This window comes from Scatophagus argus, chromosome 4 (assembly GCF_020382885.2).
Source record: "Scatophagus argus isolate fScaArg1 chromosome 4, fScaArg1.pri, whole genome shotgun sequence".
In the NCBI taxonomy this organism is placed as follows: Eukaryota; Metazoa; Chordata; class Actinopteri; family Scatophagidae; genus Scatophagus; species Scatophagus argus.
The window spans coordinates 16,963,162-16,979,571 of NC_058496.1; the positions used below are offsets into that span (position 1 = coordinate 16,963,162).

General features: G+C 41.2%; 3 protein-coding genes across 6 annotated transcripts in view; 1 reads left to right on the plus strand and 2 right to left on the minus strand.

Moving 5' to 3' along the window:
* Positions 1-169: 169 nt before the first annotated feature.
* vsig10 (V-set and immunoglobulin domain containing 10) lies at positions 170-9,216 on the minus strand. Its single transcript, XM_046385537.1, has 9 exons — positions 8,929-9,216; positions 8,500-8,814; positions 6,747-7,052; positions 5,670-5,960; positions 3,917-4,201; positions 3,507-3,620; positions 3,226-3,238; positions 1,882-2,024; positions 170-1,793 (listed from the first exon to the last, which is right to left on the minus strand). Exons 1-9 carry the CDS (start codon positions 8,978-8,980, stop codon positions 1,699-1,701), a joined length of 1,614 nt encoding a protein of 537 aa, XP_046241493.1. The 5' UTR covers positions 8,981-9,216; the 3' UTR covers positions 170-1,698.
* Positions 9,217-10,576: 1,360 nt separating this feature from the next.
* pebp1 (phosphatidylethanolamine binding protein 1) lies at positions 10,577-12,717 on the plus strand. Its single transcript, XM_046385548.1, has 4 exons — positions 10,577-10,783; positions 11,109-11,218; positions 11,631-11,731; positions 12,223-12,717. Exons 1-4 carry the CDS (start codon positions 10,649-10,651, stop codon positions 12,438-12,440), a joined length of 564 nt encoding a protein of 187 aa, XP_046241504.1. The 5' UTR covers positions 10,577-10,648; the 3' UTR covers positions 12,441-12,717.
* Positions 12,718-13,274: 557 nt separating this feature from the next.
* The window catches only part of taok3a (TAO kinase 3a), a 60,277-nt gene continuing 57,141 nt past the window's right edge, over positions 13,275-16,410 (minus strand). For all 4 annotated transcript variants that reach the window (XM_046385543.1, XM_046385540.1, XM_046385542.1 and 1 more), the window contains one exon: positions 13,275-14,668. In XM_046385543.1, the coding sequence (XP_046241499.1) occupies positions 14,507-14,668 (162 nt within the window). In that variant the 3' untranslated portion in view covers positions 13,275-14,506. The remainder of the gene's footprint in view (positions 14,669-16,410) is intronic.

Sequence of the window (16,410 nt, forward strand, 5' to 3'; positions counted from 1 at the left end):
TAAACACTCTTATCTAAACAAAAACAATGTTTAAATAAATATTAAATGTGTGAGAATGTCATTCGGTTTAAGTGTGTCACATTACCCGTAAAGCATTTAGTGTCAATTACTCTAATGACATTAAAACATCCATTTACCTACATATAAAGAATGGAGGCAATCTTAAAAATGACTTTAAAATGTTTAATTGCATTAAAATGCAGCAACATGACACAGTGCGAGAGGAGAAAGAGGAAAGACACTAAGAGTGATCTCGCCTCAGTGTGAAGCGTCTCACTCCTGAAATGACCTAATGAATATGATAACCAGGCCTGTTGTCCCCCACACACTGCATGCCACCACCCACTTCCTGTATGGTGCTGCTTAAGCCATTCAGTATTAATTCATTTGGACTATTTACATCTGTTTACAATCTACTGAACACTTGTATATACATGTATACAGTATATATATACACACACACACATTTTGTTTTTTTTACTTGTATGTAATAAATCTTTATTTTTACCCATCTTTGTTCACTTTTGTTTCCTTGTGTTTAGCTGTTACTTCTAATATTTATCACATTATTTTAACTTGGTATCTCAGCTTTTTGACTTTGAAAACCAGAAGCCGATTCAGAAACAGCCACACCACGCCAATAACAAATATATTTATTTTTAATGCTCTAAAGTGATCTTGATCTCAGTGACAACAGTGATAAAAAAATCTTGCCTGATCACTTGGTTGTTAGCATTATTATATATTTATCTGATGTAATGGTGTAGCCATAAAAATGACAGACTGACTTTCTACATTTTACTTTGAATTCACTTTAAACATTCTTTTACTAATTTTAAGACTACAACTACATTTTTCATTATCAATTATTCCGATTTTTCTCAATGAATCACTTGATCTATAAGATTCCTTTGTCTTTTGCAATACCCTGAAACTGAGGATGCCGTCAGATTTTTCTGTCTGACCAACAAAGCCCAAAGATAATCAATGTAGTATCACAAAAAACAAAGAAAATCATCAAATCCTAAAAACCGAAAAGGCAGAATGAGGGAATGTTTGGTATTTGTGAACAAAAAATAACTAAACTAACAAAAAATATTCCTTAGGAAAATGTAAAGGAAAAATTACAGTTCACAATTTTCTTTTCACTTTACTGATTCAATATGCGCAGCTCTCATTACACTGGATTCAAGTAATTTCAATAAGGTGAAACTGTGCTTCGGTTCTTTTCACCCTCCATTATGTTATACACAGCACAAGAGGACTGTCAAAACTGACTTCACCACATTTCTAAAATAGTTTCACTTGAGTGGCGCATTGTAGCCTGCGATAGTCACGGTTCATCTGCAAATGATACGTGTACAGTACAGGGTGGAGGGGGACATGAATCAATGAATGGGGAATAAGTTATGGATGACCAACGGCATTGTTTCTCCACCCAGAAGATGATCACATTTTGTTTGTTTGTCTGTCAGGTTCATTTTCTGTATTTCAGTAACACAACGACATGTTCAAAATGCTGTACAAACAAATCAATCGTAGAAATAATCTTACAAACCCCTGGCTTAAAAAAACAAACAAACAAACAAACAAAAAAAAAACAAATTACATAGTCTTCCACCAGTTCTGTTCACATTCTCTTTGGGAGCAAATGATATTCACCTAAAATAAAAACACTTCTCTAAAACCACCCGACACCTAAAACGTTACAAGGTCCACTGGCTCTTCTGTCTGTACGGTTTCCTCCTGCTGCTCTGGGTTTGTGTCAGCAGTTTCTGCATCCTCATGATCACCTGAAAGAAGGGGGACATTTTTCACTTCATATGTGTTCCACTTCACACACTTTCATTAACAAACATCAAGGCCATGACGAGGTCATACTGGATGGGATTCGGTGTATCTGGACAAGTGTTGTGTGGCGTCCGTTGGTTAATGGAGGCAGCCGGGGAACAGCATCCTGAAAGAGCTGCTCATCGTCGGACTCCACCAGACTCAGCACGTCTCCTTGGTCCTCCTCCATTTGACTAAAATCAGAGATGTCATTTTGCCATTAGTAGGCACCTGCAGCTCAGGACCCAGACTATATGATCACAAGTACCAGGGAGTCATACACGGCTTCATCACATCGTTGCTGGTGAACATATTACTGGAGTTCTGTTGACTCAACATTCGTGTGGCCAAATTAATGGTAAAGTTTTGACCGCTCGTAGCACTATGGAGTCCTGCTCTCAGGGCCTGTTCAACGGATGTCGGCAATAACGTGCCAACACAAGCAGCAATTCACCAAGAAAAGCAGTTCTACACAGCAAACACTACAATTAATTAACAATTAATTCTTCCAAAAATCTACTCTGCAAATATTAAATAAGGAAGAAACTCAACACATAATCAGGCCTCGATGATACACGCACTGAATATTGTCATTTAAAAAAAAAAAAACAAAACCTCCACAGGGTTACTTGAAGAGGTTCAGTAAAATAACTGCTTGTTGTTTGTCCCAAAATACAATGCACAAGGGAAATTTAAGAGCTGTTCGCAGCCGTAAAAAAAAGGCAACAAATTATGATACAACTCTCACGTCAACAGTTTTAGCGCAGTTTAAAGAAACCTGATTCACAACAACCATGACAAAAAATATTTGCTGATGATCTATATTTCACAATGAAATCTAAATAACAAGTAAACCTTGGAAAACAAAAGCTTTAGGGAGTGCAAGGTCAGAAACATCTTATGTGCACTGTGTGTGTGTGTGTGTGTGTGTGCGAGAGGAAGTGAAGAGTGCGTTTTCCACTGACCTTGCGATCGACAAGAATGACGCGTGTAACCGTTGTTGGTAAGGGAACAGGACAAAGACACTGAAATACATTTTGAAAATCTAAAAAACTAGACTGAAATGTCAAAAAAAAACTTCCATGTGGAACTTTAGTCTGCCCCCTCTGGCAGTGACAGTAATTACACTAACACTGCTGACGTGCATATGGCGGCGTGGGCTCCATCGTGGTGCTCGTTGCTATAGTCTGTCACTACAGCTGCTCCGCTAACTGCTTCCATTTGCTTGTCTTTGTGACATGTGAAAAGCTCACAGTAGCCAGATGTTTGCAGGAATGAGGAAAATATGACAACCGAAAATAAAAACATAAACCGCTACACAAGAAAATCCATTTAAATGGACTGGGTCACTACAATGAGCATGCAGTATTAGATAGATAAATTTGAATTACTCACCCACAACCCCATCCTGAAACAAAAATATAAACAGAAATTGTGAAATTAGTATTAGTGGATCTCTTACACTGAACAGAAATATAAATGCAACACTTTTGTTTTCACGAGGTAAAATTAAAGGTTCAAAAGGCTTAACTCTCTCAAATGTTGTCCAAGGAACATCTGTGCAGTATCAACGCAATCAGTGTATAAATTTATATTATTTGTGTCAGTTCTCACATACAACATGCATAGCATTTGTCACTTGCATGCTTTATGTTACAAAGATGAGCAAAAGTTACCGAGGCATATTCGATGTCGGCTGGAGTAAACAATTTTAGCTACGACTGCAGCTGATCCCACAATGAGTGCAGCTATAAAGATCCCGATGACTGCTCCTGCGTACGTAGAGGAGGCTGTCAAGACAAAAGAGGACAACAGGAGACGACCGTGAAGCAGACAAAGGGTGGAGGAGCAGGTTTACCGGCATTCCAGAGTCGCAGTCGACACCTGCAGTGACTGGCTCATTGTTTTAATCTCTGCTTCATTCATACTTGCTACAAACTGGCTGTTCAACTCATTCGTTAGCAAACATCATCATCTCCGACACCAAAGTTTCCCATTGTTTACATTACATTCCCTCTCCAGCTACGTCCTTCCTGTACACGTGTCTTTACTGCAGCCCAAACCCTTCGTCTCATCCCAAACTCACTCCTCACGGTGAGGTAGACTTCCAGCTCGCGGACAGCGAGGGGGTTCTCACTGCGGCAGAAGTAGACGCCTTCGTCATCCTTGCTGATGTTGAGTATGGTCAGCTTGAAGACTGGGCCTTCCTCGGACAGGACGTACTTCAAACCAGGTACAATGTCCTCCTGCTGGAGCCCTTTTCTCCAAGTGGTGTTTGCAGGAGGGATGGACATGGTCTCGGTGCAGGTTAGAGTTATGCTGGTGGCCTCCTGAGCCGTGGCCAGAGGCTCACCTTCAGGGTATGGAGGCTCTGGAAGAGGAGGACAAACACTGCTGAATTCAAACGTCTTCTTCAAACAGTCTCTCAGTGCCAAAAGGGTTTACGTTTTTATTCCAGTTGGTCCCAGTGGAAATTACATCTCATAATACGTTGATCTGATTGACAGAAAAGTTTATAATGTATAACTACTAATTAATGATTATTTTCATTGTTGATTAACCTGCCAAATATTTTCTTGATTTGTTCGTTCGATGTAATGTCAAAAAATTATGAAAAGCCTTAACATCGTTTTGCGAGGCAACAAGCAATCTGACTTCTGAGTCTTCGAACTCAAACACTCAATGACATTTTTGCTTGAAAATGTAAATGTTGCACGACACAAATAAATAAGAAACAAACTTGGCCTATATTTGCATGAGACTGTTTCAAATTTTTACTTGAAGGACGTGTTGTGCTTAGCAGGTGTTTGACACACCTTGATTTCAAACCTGATAGTTAGTTAATGAAAGTTAATGCAAAACTCATAAACCGACACGCTCTTCTGCGTCATCTCATTGTTTGCACAATCCCGTCCTGTGATGATAACCTTTACACTATGGATTTACTCACCAATCGTCCACAGGCTCTGCACACTGTGTGCTCATAGATATGCTGCCAACTGAGTCTGTCTGGCTGTGTTTGTATTCATAAATGTTTTTATACATGAATGTCACGATCTGTTCAGGCGGAGGGCTTTAGTTTTGTACGGCCGCAGAAGACGCTGTCAGCGGTTCTACAGGGACTGTTTACGTGGTAGGAATCCTGTCTGGTATCTACCAATGCTGACAGGTTACAAAACTGTGATTTATTTATCAGCTGAAGCTTTGAGATATTTTAATGTTTTGAATTTCTGGAGGTGCATATTAAAATATTTGCCTAAAAAAAAAGACTAAAAAAAAAAAGAAAAACTGGACTGGCTAGTCCACAGATCTGAGCTGTGAACAGTTTTCACTGGCACTACTTTTCACCAAATAATGAATGTCAAAGTGGATCATCCAGAGAACCAGGGACCCTTAAGTGAAGAGAATGCTGTGAATTCCTGGAGACAACATCCCACTAACCTCCACTGCACAGGGGTGGAGGCAGAAATCTCCAAGATGGAGATCTCAATGTTTCAGCAGAATGAACCCATGTTTGCTCTGAAGGGTACAAACTACCTGCGTGGCTAGACACCATACTGTGTCCACGTAAAGTGCCAGTTCGATAATCTGCAAACCCTGCGAGGAACAGCTTTATACAGACTCTTACAACGTTTTTGAAGCTACATTTTCTTCACATAATTTTTCAATGAAAGTAAAGTCAGTACAAAGAATACTGAGCGCGACTAAACACTGACACACACTAACACTGTCCACAATAATTCTCAGTGTGTGTCAGTGGCCTCTAAGATGGAAAACACATAAAAGATTCAGCAGGTGCACATCTCAGGATTGTTTTCATTTCACCACAACATGCTTACTGAGGGTAAACAAACACGACCTCTCCTTTCCCAGAGCGAGAGCCAGGTGCTGGGCCATGCACCTCAGCGTCTGGCCGTCGAACAGCGAGGAGCGGTTCAGCATCACCGTCAGGTTGTCTGTCACCTCCGATACAAAGACGCGCCCACTCCAGTGATCTCTCTGCTCGCCCTGGTCTTCGCCCCAGCGCAGCGTCGGAGCGGGATACGCTCCAAACCAGGTGCAGCTGAACTGGATGTGGGAGGGGTCCTGTGCTGGTCTCCACATACACTCAGGGTGTCTGTCTGGGACGTCTGGTCGAGACACAACAAATCATTAAATGACTAAAATCAAATTCCAGACTTTTCTATACTGTGCAGGAAGCCAAGCACATTTTCCCTTCTTACTGAATTTACAGGGTTTAGTTCACATCTTCACGTCGTCAGTCAGGCAACAATTGACCGTATTATTCTCATTCAAGGCTGAAAAGTAGACCGCATGTCTCTGCAATTTTACATTTGGAAAGGCAAGGATATGCACTCGGCGCCTCTTGGAAACTGCTCTGTTTTATTGCTTTACAACATTGTTTCAAAGGGGATTTAATGCAGCTTTTCTGACAGTGACCAACAGAAAATGATCCTTTAATATCATTTTCCAGAGATGTTTGCCACAATATTAACGTTCATCATAATATTTCTTTTCCCTCCCTTTTTACAGTGTTTCAGTTAGGGTTTTTAGATATTTTTATACTTTTTTTATTTTATTTTCTTGATAAACTTTTACCGTTTTCTCTTCCTGTACCCAAAGACATAACAAAAGTTTTCTTTTTACAGAAACTATTAGAACACATGAAAAAAAACACGTTTAAATATCTCAAACTCAGGTACTGAAAAACGTATTGTTAATGTATCAGGTTTCATATTGACACCATGTTGAAACATGTGAAACAATATGTTTCTTTACATGTTGACCAACTCCTCCCAGCTCCCCTTTTAAAGTGCAGCCCAGTGAATGAAAATAACCATAAAAATAACACTTTCCCACATCAGATCTTTATAGGCGGTGCAGGGCATTGTGGGTATTCCTCTTATGATACTTACAGTACACTAGCAGCTCTGTGCTCTTATTGACCTCCTGCAGAGAGAAGGTGTTTTGGGCCCTGCAGCTGTAAACCCCCTGAGCGCCAGGCTGAATGTTGTCTATCCTGTAGTGCAGGCTCGATCCAGAGCTTGAGACCAGCGACCCGTTGCTGGCTGAGGCTCCCGTGAAGGTCCAGGTGAGCTGCTGAGACGGGTAGGAGGAGCCAGAACAGTTGAAGGAGACAGTCGAGCCCCGATATGTGATGAGAGTCCCATTGGACAGGGCAGTGGCTGGACCAATGGAAGTAGATACATTTTCTGGACCACCTGAAAGGACCACAAGCAGTGCCTTAAAACAGTTCAGAATCTGACCTCCCAATCCTCTCAAGAGTGAATTTTAACGATTTAATTAACTCTCAGCTCACTACTTCATTTGAAGTAAATAATATAACCAACTCTACATGCTTGTTAGAGCAAATGTTTAAAAATATTTACTAGCTGTGCTGCATTAAATATTTTTATTTACAATACCTGGAAGGAATATTAAAATTATTGGGTGCAATTTTTTACCTCACTTCATGTTGACAAGTTATCTTAATGAACAAGTGCCATAATAATACTCATTTACTAAGACATAAAACGCACTGAACTAAAAAACTTCACAGTGTACATTTAATCAACTGTGGCACAACAATTAACCAACTACAACTAATGGCCCTTTTCCACTATAGGAGCTTAACTAACGTGATGTCACTGTCAGCAAAGCTGCATTAAAGCTGAAACTAAAAGCAAATCAACCAATTAGCTGATAGTCAGAAAATCAACTGCCAGTGATTTTTATGTCATTCTTTACACATTTGCTGGTTCCAGCTTTTCAGTGTTGGGAATTTGCTCCTTTTCTGTGTCTTACATGAAATAAGACTGTCCGTCAGTTAGATATACAGTAGATTATATAGATTACTCAGTTATAAAATCAGAAAACTATTTTACTTTTCTGTCAATTGACTGTCCACCAAATTGCCTTAGCTCTAAATGTCAAAAAAAAACAAAAAAAAACTGATGTATGAACTGATAATCAAACATTAGTGTCATTGGCACTTTACTTTAGAGCAGCTTTACTTCTTTCAGAAAGGTAAAAGTACATGTACTCAAGTACTGTAGATTAGGACAAATTTGAGGTAGCTGACTTCTACTCTTACATTTCAGAAGAAAATACTGGACTTTCAATTTCACTCCATTTACCAGACAGCTTTGGTTACTTGTTACATTGCAAATTAAGGTTTTTGCATGCAAAACTGGAAAAAAGGTGTTGTTTTATTAGTTATAAACCACTCGTACAAGTACAACTGAAATGTTTAGTCAATTGATTAGTGATAACAAAATTAATTAGAAACTATTTTGACACTCATTTTTCATTTCAAACATTGCTTCACTCGACTTCAAAACTAGGAGGATTTACTGCTTGTCCTTTTAATGATTTTACCTTTTGACAATTTCCTTGCTTGTACAAACCAAACATTGTGAATTTATCAATTTGAAATGTGGGTAACATTTGTTACTAGAAAAAACATTTCTTACACTTTTACTTACTATACTTCCTTCTACTTAAGTAACATGCAGGACTTTTACTTGTAAAGGAGTACTTCTAAAGTGTGCCATTGGTATTTTTTAACTTATGAACGCTGCCTACGTTATGTTGACAAGCCGGAACTCGGAATGCTGCATGGATGAAACCTTCATACTGGCCCGAAGGCTGATATGAACGTTCACTTACCGGCTACCTGAAGCAGCACACGTGCCCGAAAGGTGTTGTTGCCTGGCAGCGTGGAGTTGCACAGGTAGCTGCCTTCATCCTCCGGTCTCACCGTCGGGATATTCAAACTCCCGTCATGCATCACTGTGAGGCGCTGCCCGGCGGTGGGTGAAGGGCTCGGTGAAAAGGCGCCACCTCGAATGATTTCTCGTCCATTTTTCATCCATGCCGTTAAAGTCGGTGTCACGGTGCTGTCTGTGTAACACGGAAGTACAGCGATGTCACCTGGTGCGGCTGTCAGCTCCGTTTCGGTGGAATCATTACCTGAAATTGCCGCTGTGATAAGTGGGTGAAAAAAAAAGAAAACAAGATTAGGAGACTTTTCAGACTCACCTGTGTTACCTGGCTGTCTGGTCTCAATAATAACATATATTAAAAAAAAAAACTCACCTATCGCAGATAAACACAGTTGCAGAAGAACTACAATTGCTAATATAGCCATGGTAAGTTTCCAATCGGCGACATCGCCCTCGAAAAAAGTGAACAAAAGGCTCACAGTCCAAACCTGTCTGACTAGTCCGTCTGTGTGAACCTGTCTGTAACACACACAGTGGACACCAATAGGCCCATTATAAACCACAGCACGCAGGCTACAAGGTGAGCAGAGGTGACCAGTCTGACGATGTAACTTGTGTCTCTCTTGAGCTTTGTTTACTAGAGCATGCAGATCCGGGAACTCTAGCACGACTAAACCACACCCTGACTTCACCTTGTTAAAGGTACAGTAACACTAATGTTTCTTATTTATCATAACAGTGGTTTGGTCGAAGTGGGGTCTGGGGACTGTCAGGGGTCCTTCAAGGGGTTCAGGTGGTCCTCAGCCAAATGGAGGATAATATATTCCATCCATCCATTTTCTGTACCGCTTATCCGTCAGGGTCGCGGGGGAGCTGGAGCCTATCCCAGCTGACTACGGCTGAGAGGTGGGGTACACCCTGGACTGGTCGCCAGTCAGTCGCAGGGCCAACACACAAAGACAGACAACCACACACACTCACACCTAGGGGCAATGTAGAGTAGCCAATTAACCTAATGTGCATGTTTTTGGTATTGTGGGAGGAAGCCGGAGTACCCGGAGAAAACCCACGCATGCACAGGGAGAACATGCAAACTCCACATAGAAGGGCCCAGACCGGGATTCGAACCTGGAACCCTCTTGCTATGAGGCGACAGTGCTAGGATAATATATTTTCACTATAATCCACACATATGTAATACAGTTACAGAACATATGACTATTTGGCTTATGGGTTTTATCACTGGCTGTATATAAAGATGGACAACATGAAAGCTCCCCAAAAGTGAAGCCAAAACTCCTTGATCACCCCCTGGTGGCAGGCTGCAGTACACTTCATAAACTCCTCCTCATCCATGTTAGCTGAAGGGAAACAGACCTAACTAAAAAGCTCAAAGTGCATGTCAAACACATTATTCCCGAAGACGATGTCTGACATTTTAGGGAGTTGTTGGCACATTGGTGTATATTCAAGTATTCATTTTTCTAATAAAGTTGGTTTTGATGGCTGAGCACTGCTCACAATTGGATTAGACAGGTGTATGGACGGCTTTACTTTTGTAAAGTGAGAGGAATATATAACTTCAACTCTCACATAATTATGATATTGTTATTCATATTTAGGGATGCAATGCAACACAATTTTACGGAATGCGTGTTTCAGACTGTGTCATGCAAATCTGAACCACTGCTGTAGTAGCAGGCATCATTAATTTACTACTGTCTGCCATAAACTACAGGTTACCACAGACTAACTCCATGGGAGAATAATGTTGAAGAGGAAACACATTCCACATACTCAGCCAGAACTACTAAAACAATTCTCTTATAGTCAGACCCCGGTTTCTAAAAATGGGATGTCTGGAAACTAAAAATGTGTTAATGGAGCATGCGTAATGGAGGAGGGACGAGCCCCTGACGGGTGATGTGATTGACAGAAATTTTAGCAAACCGCAATCCAAATGGCGCGAAGGCGACAGCGGCCTCTGGTGGTCAGCTCCAGCTGGTGCTGTTTGTGCTGCACTTTTGGCAGTTTTGGTGTGTGTGCAAGTAGAGGTTCGGTTAGCTGCGTCTGCAATCAGACTACAAGTCAAAATGCCCGTAGATTTGAGCCAGTGGACTGGGCCTCTTGCCTTATCAGAGGTTGAGGAAAAGCCTGCACAGCCCCTGACCATTAAATACGACTCGCTGGAAATCGACGAGCTCGGGAAAGTGCTCACACCGACACAGGTTAGTCAGCTAACTAATGTTCATGTTGCTAAGCAAACAACTGAGCTAACTTAGCGTCGTTTCTGAATGTTAGAGGCCAACTTGTACGCATCATAGTGGCAAGCATGTCTCGTAGCAAACTGTTTAGTATAGTTGATTGTTATATTATTAATCGCGTATTTGCAAATGCTTGGCAACAATGAATTAGGTTACATAATGCCCCCAGCATGCCTGCAGCTGTAGATGGCGAATAGCTCAATGTTTATCAGTGCGACCCAAACTCATACATCGAGCAACCGTAACGTCAAACGGACAATGAATTATTTTTAGCCCTGTTCACTTGCAGGTGCAGAATCGACCCACCTGCATCGAGTGGGAAGGATGTGACTCCTGTAAGCTGTACACTTTGGCCCTGACCGACCCTGACGCTCCCAGCAGGAAAGACCCAAAGTTCAGGTGAGAGGATCACGCACACAGTCAAAGGAAATTAGTAAATTGTGTCATTGTAATGCAGTTAATAGTGGGAGTCGCATGGGAGTGCCGCATTTTTTTTAACTAGAGAGATGTCATTGAAACCTGGTGGACCCATGACCGGATTAAAGAGGCCCTGGGGCCAACATGAAACGTGTGCTCCTCTTCCACCCCCGTCCTTATTTGAGTGCATTGTGATTGGACACTGCTGCCTTCAAGTACTTGACAAGCACAGAGGAGTCTGTAGGAGCAGCAGCACAAAATCTACTTGTCTTATATAAATATTCAGGAGTACTTAGTAACAGAACCTTAAGACTTTGTGGTGGATTTTAAAACACAAGTTCAAGAATTTCATTGTAATTAAGATGTTATTATTTCTTTTTGCCTGTCATTAAAGGGAGTGGCATCACTTTCTGGTGGTTAACATGAAAGGTAATGATGTGTCTTCTGGCTGCGTCATGTCTGACTATGTGGGCTCTGGTCCTCCCAGTGGTACAGGTAAGACAGTGAAGCTTAGAGAAAGCACTAGTAAAGGATAGATATATCCCTTAATAGTCTAATGGCTTCAGTTAGACCAGTTAAATCATTTAATATTTGACCAATGCATGACTGGACGAATTTGTGTCCATGTTTTTGAAAAATGTTCAATGTGTGGGTCAGGTTCAAGACAAATGGTGTTCCTCTACAAACTGAGTATAAGTGCATGGAATGCTGGAGTCTGCAGGTTGTTAGAAAGGCTTAACATTTTTTAGAAAGAATGCATTTGGGTCCAGATTCTCAGATCCCAACACTGTCTTTTTCATATTTATTTTGATGAAACTGATCTGTCAGAATTCAACAAGTGCATGTCAGGTTGAAATAAAACTGTCTGCTGGAATATTGTTAAGTTGCAGACATTACACTGTCATCCAGCAGGCTTTAGTCTTAAGAGTCTGGTTTTCAGCTCTGGAGGGCAACATTTAGAAACCTCTGTCTTTGTCCCCCCTTAGGTCTCCACAGGTATGTGTGGCTGGTATATGAGCAGCCAGGCACCCTGTCCTGCTCTGAGCCCGTCCTGACTAACCGGTCTGGTGACGGCCGTGGGAGGTTCAAGATCCAGAGCTTCAGGCAGAAATACAACTTGGGAGCTCCGGTGGCTGGAACTTGTTACCAGGCCGAGTGGGACGACTACGTCCCCAAACTGTACGAGCAGCTCGCCGGAAAATAAGTAAAAAAAAGAGACTCGGCTCTAGAGCGTTCAGCACGAGGATTTCCCACGAAGGCTGCTGGTCTGTCGGAAATTCCTACTCTTGTGAAAAGCAAAAACAACAAGCCCAACTAAAACAAGCATTTTTTGTGAGTGTGCCACTCAATGATCTTCTTTTGTCCCCACTGTTGCCTGACAATATCTTTTCATTGACATCACCTGCACTATTCTGCAGTAAATCTGTTGAAAACTGAAATGTTTGTGTTCTAAATAAATAATAAATGCTTAGAGACCCAAACCACCATAACATCTTATTATTCAATGTAGTAAATTATAATTATCATTAATATGGTCATAAACAGTTAATATTAATAAGAGTACTGTGGACAAGCAATTGCCATTCTTTTAGTAATCTTTGTTCTCGCTGACAACCAGGTCTTTAGTTTTTCACTTTCACTCTGCCACATGAGATGGGAATTTGTCAGCTGGGCGCCTGATAATCAGACTGAACTGTGACATATCCATTTCATTAGTTTACTGTATAACACTCCTGGTAGTACTAGTTCTGCTTAAAGTAACGGGAAAAAAAATTACGTGTATAATATAGTAGTTTCATGCCAAAAAAAGCTTTTACCAGGTAGAATATTTCAGACTGGTTGGTTATTTGTGCACAGCAAAGGTCAAAGCTTGGAGCCCTCAAGCAGCTGTGTGTCCTGACTAAATGTCACAAATTTGAAATCAGCAGATTTAAAACTGCATAATCTCCTCCATTGTTTACTGCTTTGTGCGTTTGTACACAGTGAACATGATGGAACGAGGGATTTATGTTGGATATATGTAACGACACACTGTGAGTTTGTGTGATGAGCACTTTATTTACAAATATAATTAAAAGCTCTGACAGATTCATGCTTCTTTTAACCTGGAAAAAAAATTAAAGTGCATGCAATAATAAAGCATCATACTGGTCTGGTTTACAAGAAAATACACAGCCTGACAGTTGTGTAAAGCGAAAAAAGAAAAAAAAAAAATCAAATGAAAATCCCATTGATGGATGACTAAAATACTATCTGAGGAGGGGGGAGGAAAAAAAAGCGCCTTTAAAAATTCTTTTGTGATTTGAATGACAGTTAAAATACAATAAGAAAATAAGTAAAAGCTCTCCATAAATCCTTCTATACACAAAGTACAAGTCCCCCCCACCCCCCCATGAAGCCCTTTGTGCTAGCTGGGAGTTGAAGTTCACGTGTCACATGTACTATTATTCACATTGGCTGCCAGTGCAGAGAAATCAGTACGATACACATATCGAGTACCATGATTCACCCCCGCCTCACTGATCAAATTCACCTGAAGGAACTCACATTTAGAAGAAGTGTACCTCTATGTACATCATGATATTTATCTCTCAAAGGACGTCAAATTATTCAAAAAATTTTCATAAAAATGTCCTGATGAATAAATACCAAAAAATTGTTGAGAGAAGCAGCGCACACAAGCGGCTGCGGAAGGATTGGCTGTTTGATTTATCGCTTCGAGAGATTTTTTTTAAAATTTTGTTTTTTTTGTTTTTTGTTTTTTTTTTTGCACCACTTGAGACCAGAAAAAAAGAAAACTAAAATAAATCACCTCTTAAAATGCATGTTTGTGGAGCAATTTTGCTCATCGAACTGCCCTCATTTTTCTCTCCCTCCTTCTCTCGTCTTCCACTTTTAGTCACACCAAAAGTGTCACCATTGCACAAGAAACACTGTGACTATGTTATCATTATTCTTACAAAAACATGACAACTACAGGAAGTTATCCAGCATGTTATTTTTTTGTCATCTTGTGACACCATGAGAGGCAAGGAGGGGGAGGAAGTTTAGGTGAGTTTGGGGGCGCTAAAATCTGCCGTGGACTCTGTCTGACCGGCCCAGAAAACAGCTGATTCTGGAGCTGTTTTATTTTAATTTTTTGCGTCTGTGTGTGTTTGAGTGAGGGCGTCAGCAGCAGTGAACACCTGTACTGTCAGATCAGGTCAGGTAAAAGGAGAGGAGGGGTGGACTGAGCCCAGGGGGACCACAAGAGACGGCCTTAGCAGCCCCTCATCTGTAGTCGTCCTTGGGAAGGTCCAGGGTGCCCAGGTTACCGAAGCCCAGCCGCATGCTCTCCATGTCGAAGCTGTCGATCTCCCGCTCCTGGCGCTCCAGCAGATGTTTGATCCGGTCGGTTCGCTCCTTCTGAAGGGAAACCAGCTCCTCTTCAATCTGCAGGAAACCGGAGGAGGGATTGTTACCACACTGGAGCAGACGTTTCTAATTAGTTTATTTATTTTTACAGCTAAATTTTTCTTGCAGTTATACTCCAGTTTACGTGTTTTTTTGCGTTTTATGCATGTTATGCAATGACAATGTAACAGCTATTATAGTATGCCATGTAGTTATTTTCTCAAGACAACATATATTGATTAAAAAGTGACATTGTCAAAACAGTATACAATAAAAAAAAGTGCGACATAATAAATTATTATTCTTGTTCTCACTGAACTATTAATGTCATTTAAGGGTCCCAGGTAAAAGATTATAAGATTGAATGAAACAAGACCAAAGGGCACATCTGTCTTAAAGAGCAGTTTTTGAGTAGAACCTCATATTTCATATTATATATTAATGTATTTCTCTGGTTGGCATTTGACACAAATAAGACAAAAGGCGTACAGCTTCAATACACCACAATACAAACTGCAGCCTCAAAATGCGTAAAAGAGATGAACCGACACTTCTCCGCATTGTGTTGGTTTTCATTGCACCGCAGAGTTTTTTTTTTATCCACCCCTGCAGCTATTCTGTCTCCTTACCAAACACCCCTAAAGATGTGTCGCACCGTAATATAAGTGAATGAACAATCTGACGTGCACTGTTTCACCTTGTAAGGGTGTGAGTGTCGTAAGTTGTAGTCATCAGTTTCAGTGGTGGCAGGAGTTATGTGTGCTGGACCCTTCAGCCCAACACCCACATGAACTCGGCACACACATCCACAGGTGCCGACAAAGCACCGCATGGCGCAATACGGCAATCTGGCCAACTACTGAGCATGCACAGAAAACTCCAGACTTTGACCATGAACCGAGCCGGAGGACAATAGTGTTTCGAAAAACATGACATCATCCCAGTCCTAGAGTGCAGATCCCAAAGCAGCCAGGAGATGGCGAGAAACCACCACGGCTCGCTCAGACACCACCAGGTCCAGCAGAACTGTGTGAGGGCGACATTTCAAATGTCTCTTCCTTTGTTGTCGGAATGCTAGACTGTAGCGATGACGTCTGTCACTTTGGAGGGAGGCTTAAGAAGCCGCTCTAATCTTAACGCATGTTGTTGGTTTACAATGGCAGGTTGCTCGAATAATCGCATAATGCATCTGAAGGGGTGTCACATTTATATACATTAAAACAAAAGTTACACTGAAGCTACCGGGCAGCCTTCCACACAGCTGCTGGTATCATAATTAATAGCACTTTATAACTGTGATTACAAAATGAAAAAGTTTACACTGAAGGGATTTTAGCAGGAAGTAGAGTATCTAAGGGAGTAGAGTTTAGACATACAACAACCAATTAAGAACAAGTTACAATAATAACCTAAAATGTATGTATCACTGTCGTGTATGGATTTCATCACCATTAGGAGTGTGTGGAAGAGAAATGCTTGTGTGCTCCCTGCAGGAAGGCATGCCGCTGTCATCCCCACCTGTGGTGAGGGAAATCTGTGTGTGAACTCATGAATGCGTCCTTCTGGGTCGCCTTTCATGCCTGCACTGCCTGCCGAGGTAGATGCAAATGTGTTATCCAGACCTGTTTGCTTAAGCATCGAGGCGTACTCAGTGTTGGACTGGTCGCATTCCAAGTTATTACTGCCACCCTTTGTGTTTGTCTGTAAGGGCTTCAGTTCTAGTTGGAGCAGGAGGCCAGAGTACAAGTATTATGCAGGGTGCTACTGTGTTGGAGTCGATG

Coding starts and splice junctions, on each gene's coding strand:
- vsig10 (XM_046385537.1), bottom strand. CDS start 8,980: ATGGCTATATTAGCAATTGTAGTTCTTCTGCAACTGTGTTTATCTGCG. Junction 5,961..6,746: donor CACAGAGCTGCTAGTGTACT/GTAAGTATCATA, acceptor TGTCTCGACCAG/ACGTCCCAGACAGACACCCT. Junction 4,202..5,669: donor GTCGTGTTTGTTTACCCTCA/GTAAGCATGTTG, acceptor CTCCTCTTCCAG/AGCCTCCATACCCTGAAGGT.
- pebp1 (XM_046385548.1), top strand. CDS start 10,649: ATGCCCGTAGATTTGAGCCAGTGGACTGGGCCTCTTGCCTTATCAGAG. Junction 10,784..11,108: donor AAGTGCTCACACCGACACAG/GTTAGTCAGCTA, acceptor GTTCACTTGCAG/GTGCAGAATCGACCCACCTG. Junction 11,732..12,222: donor TGGTCCTCCCAGTGGTACAG/GTAAGACAGTGA, acceptor GTCCCCCCTTAG/GTCTCCACAGGTATGTGTGG.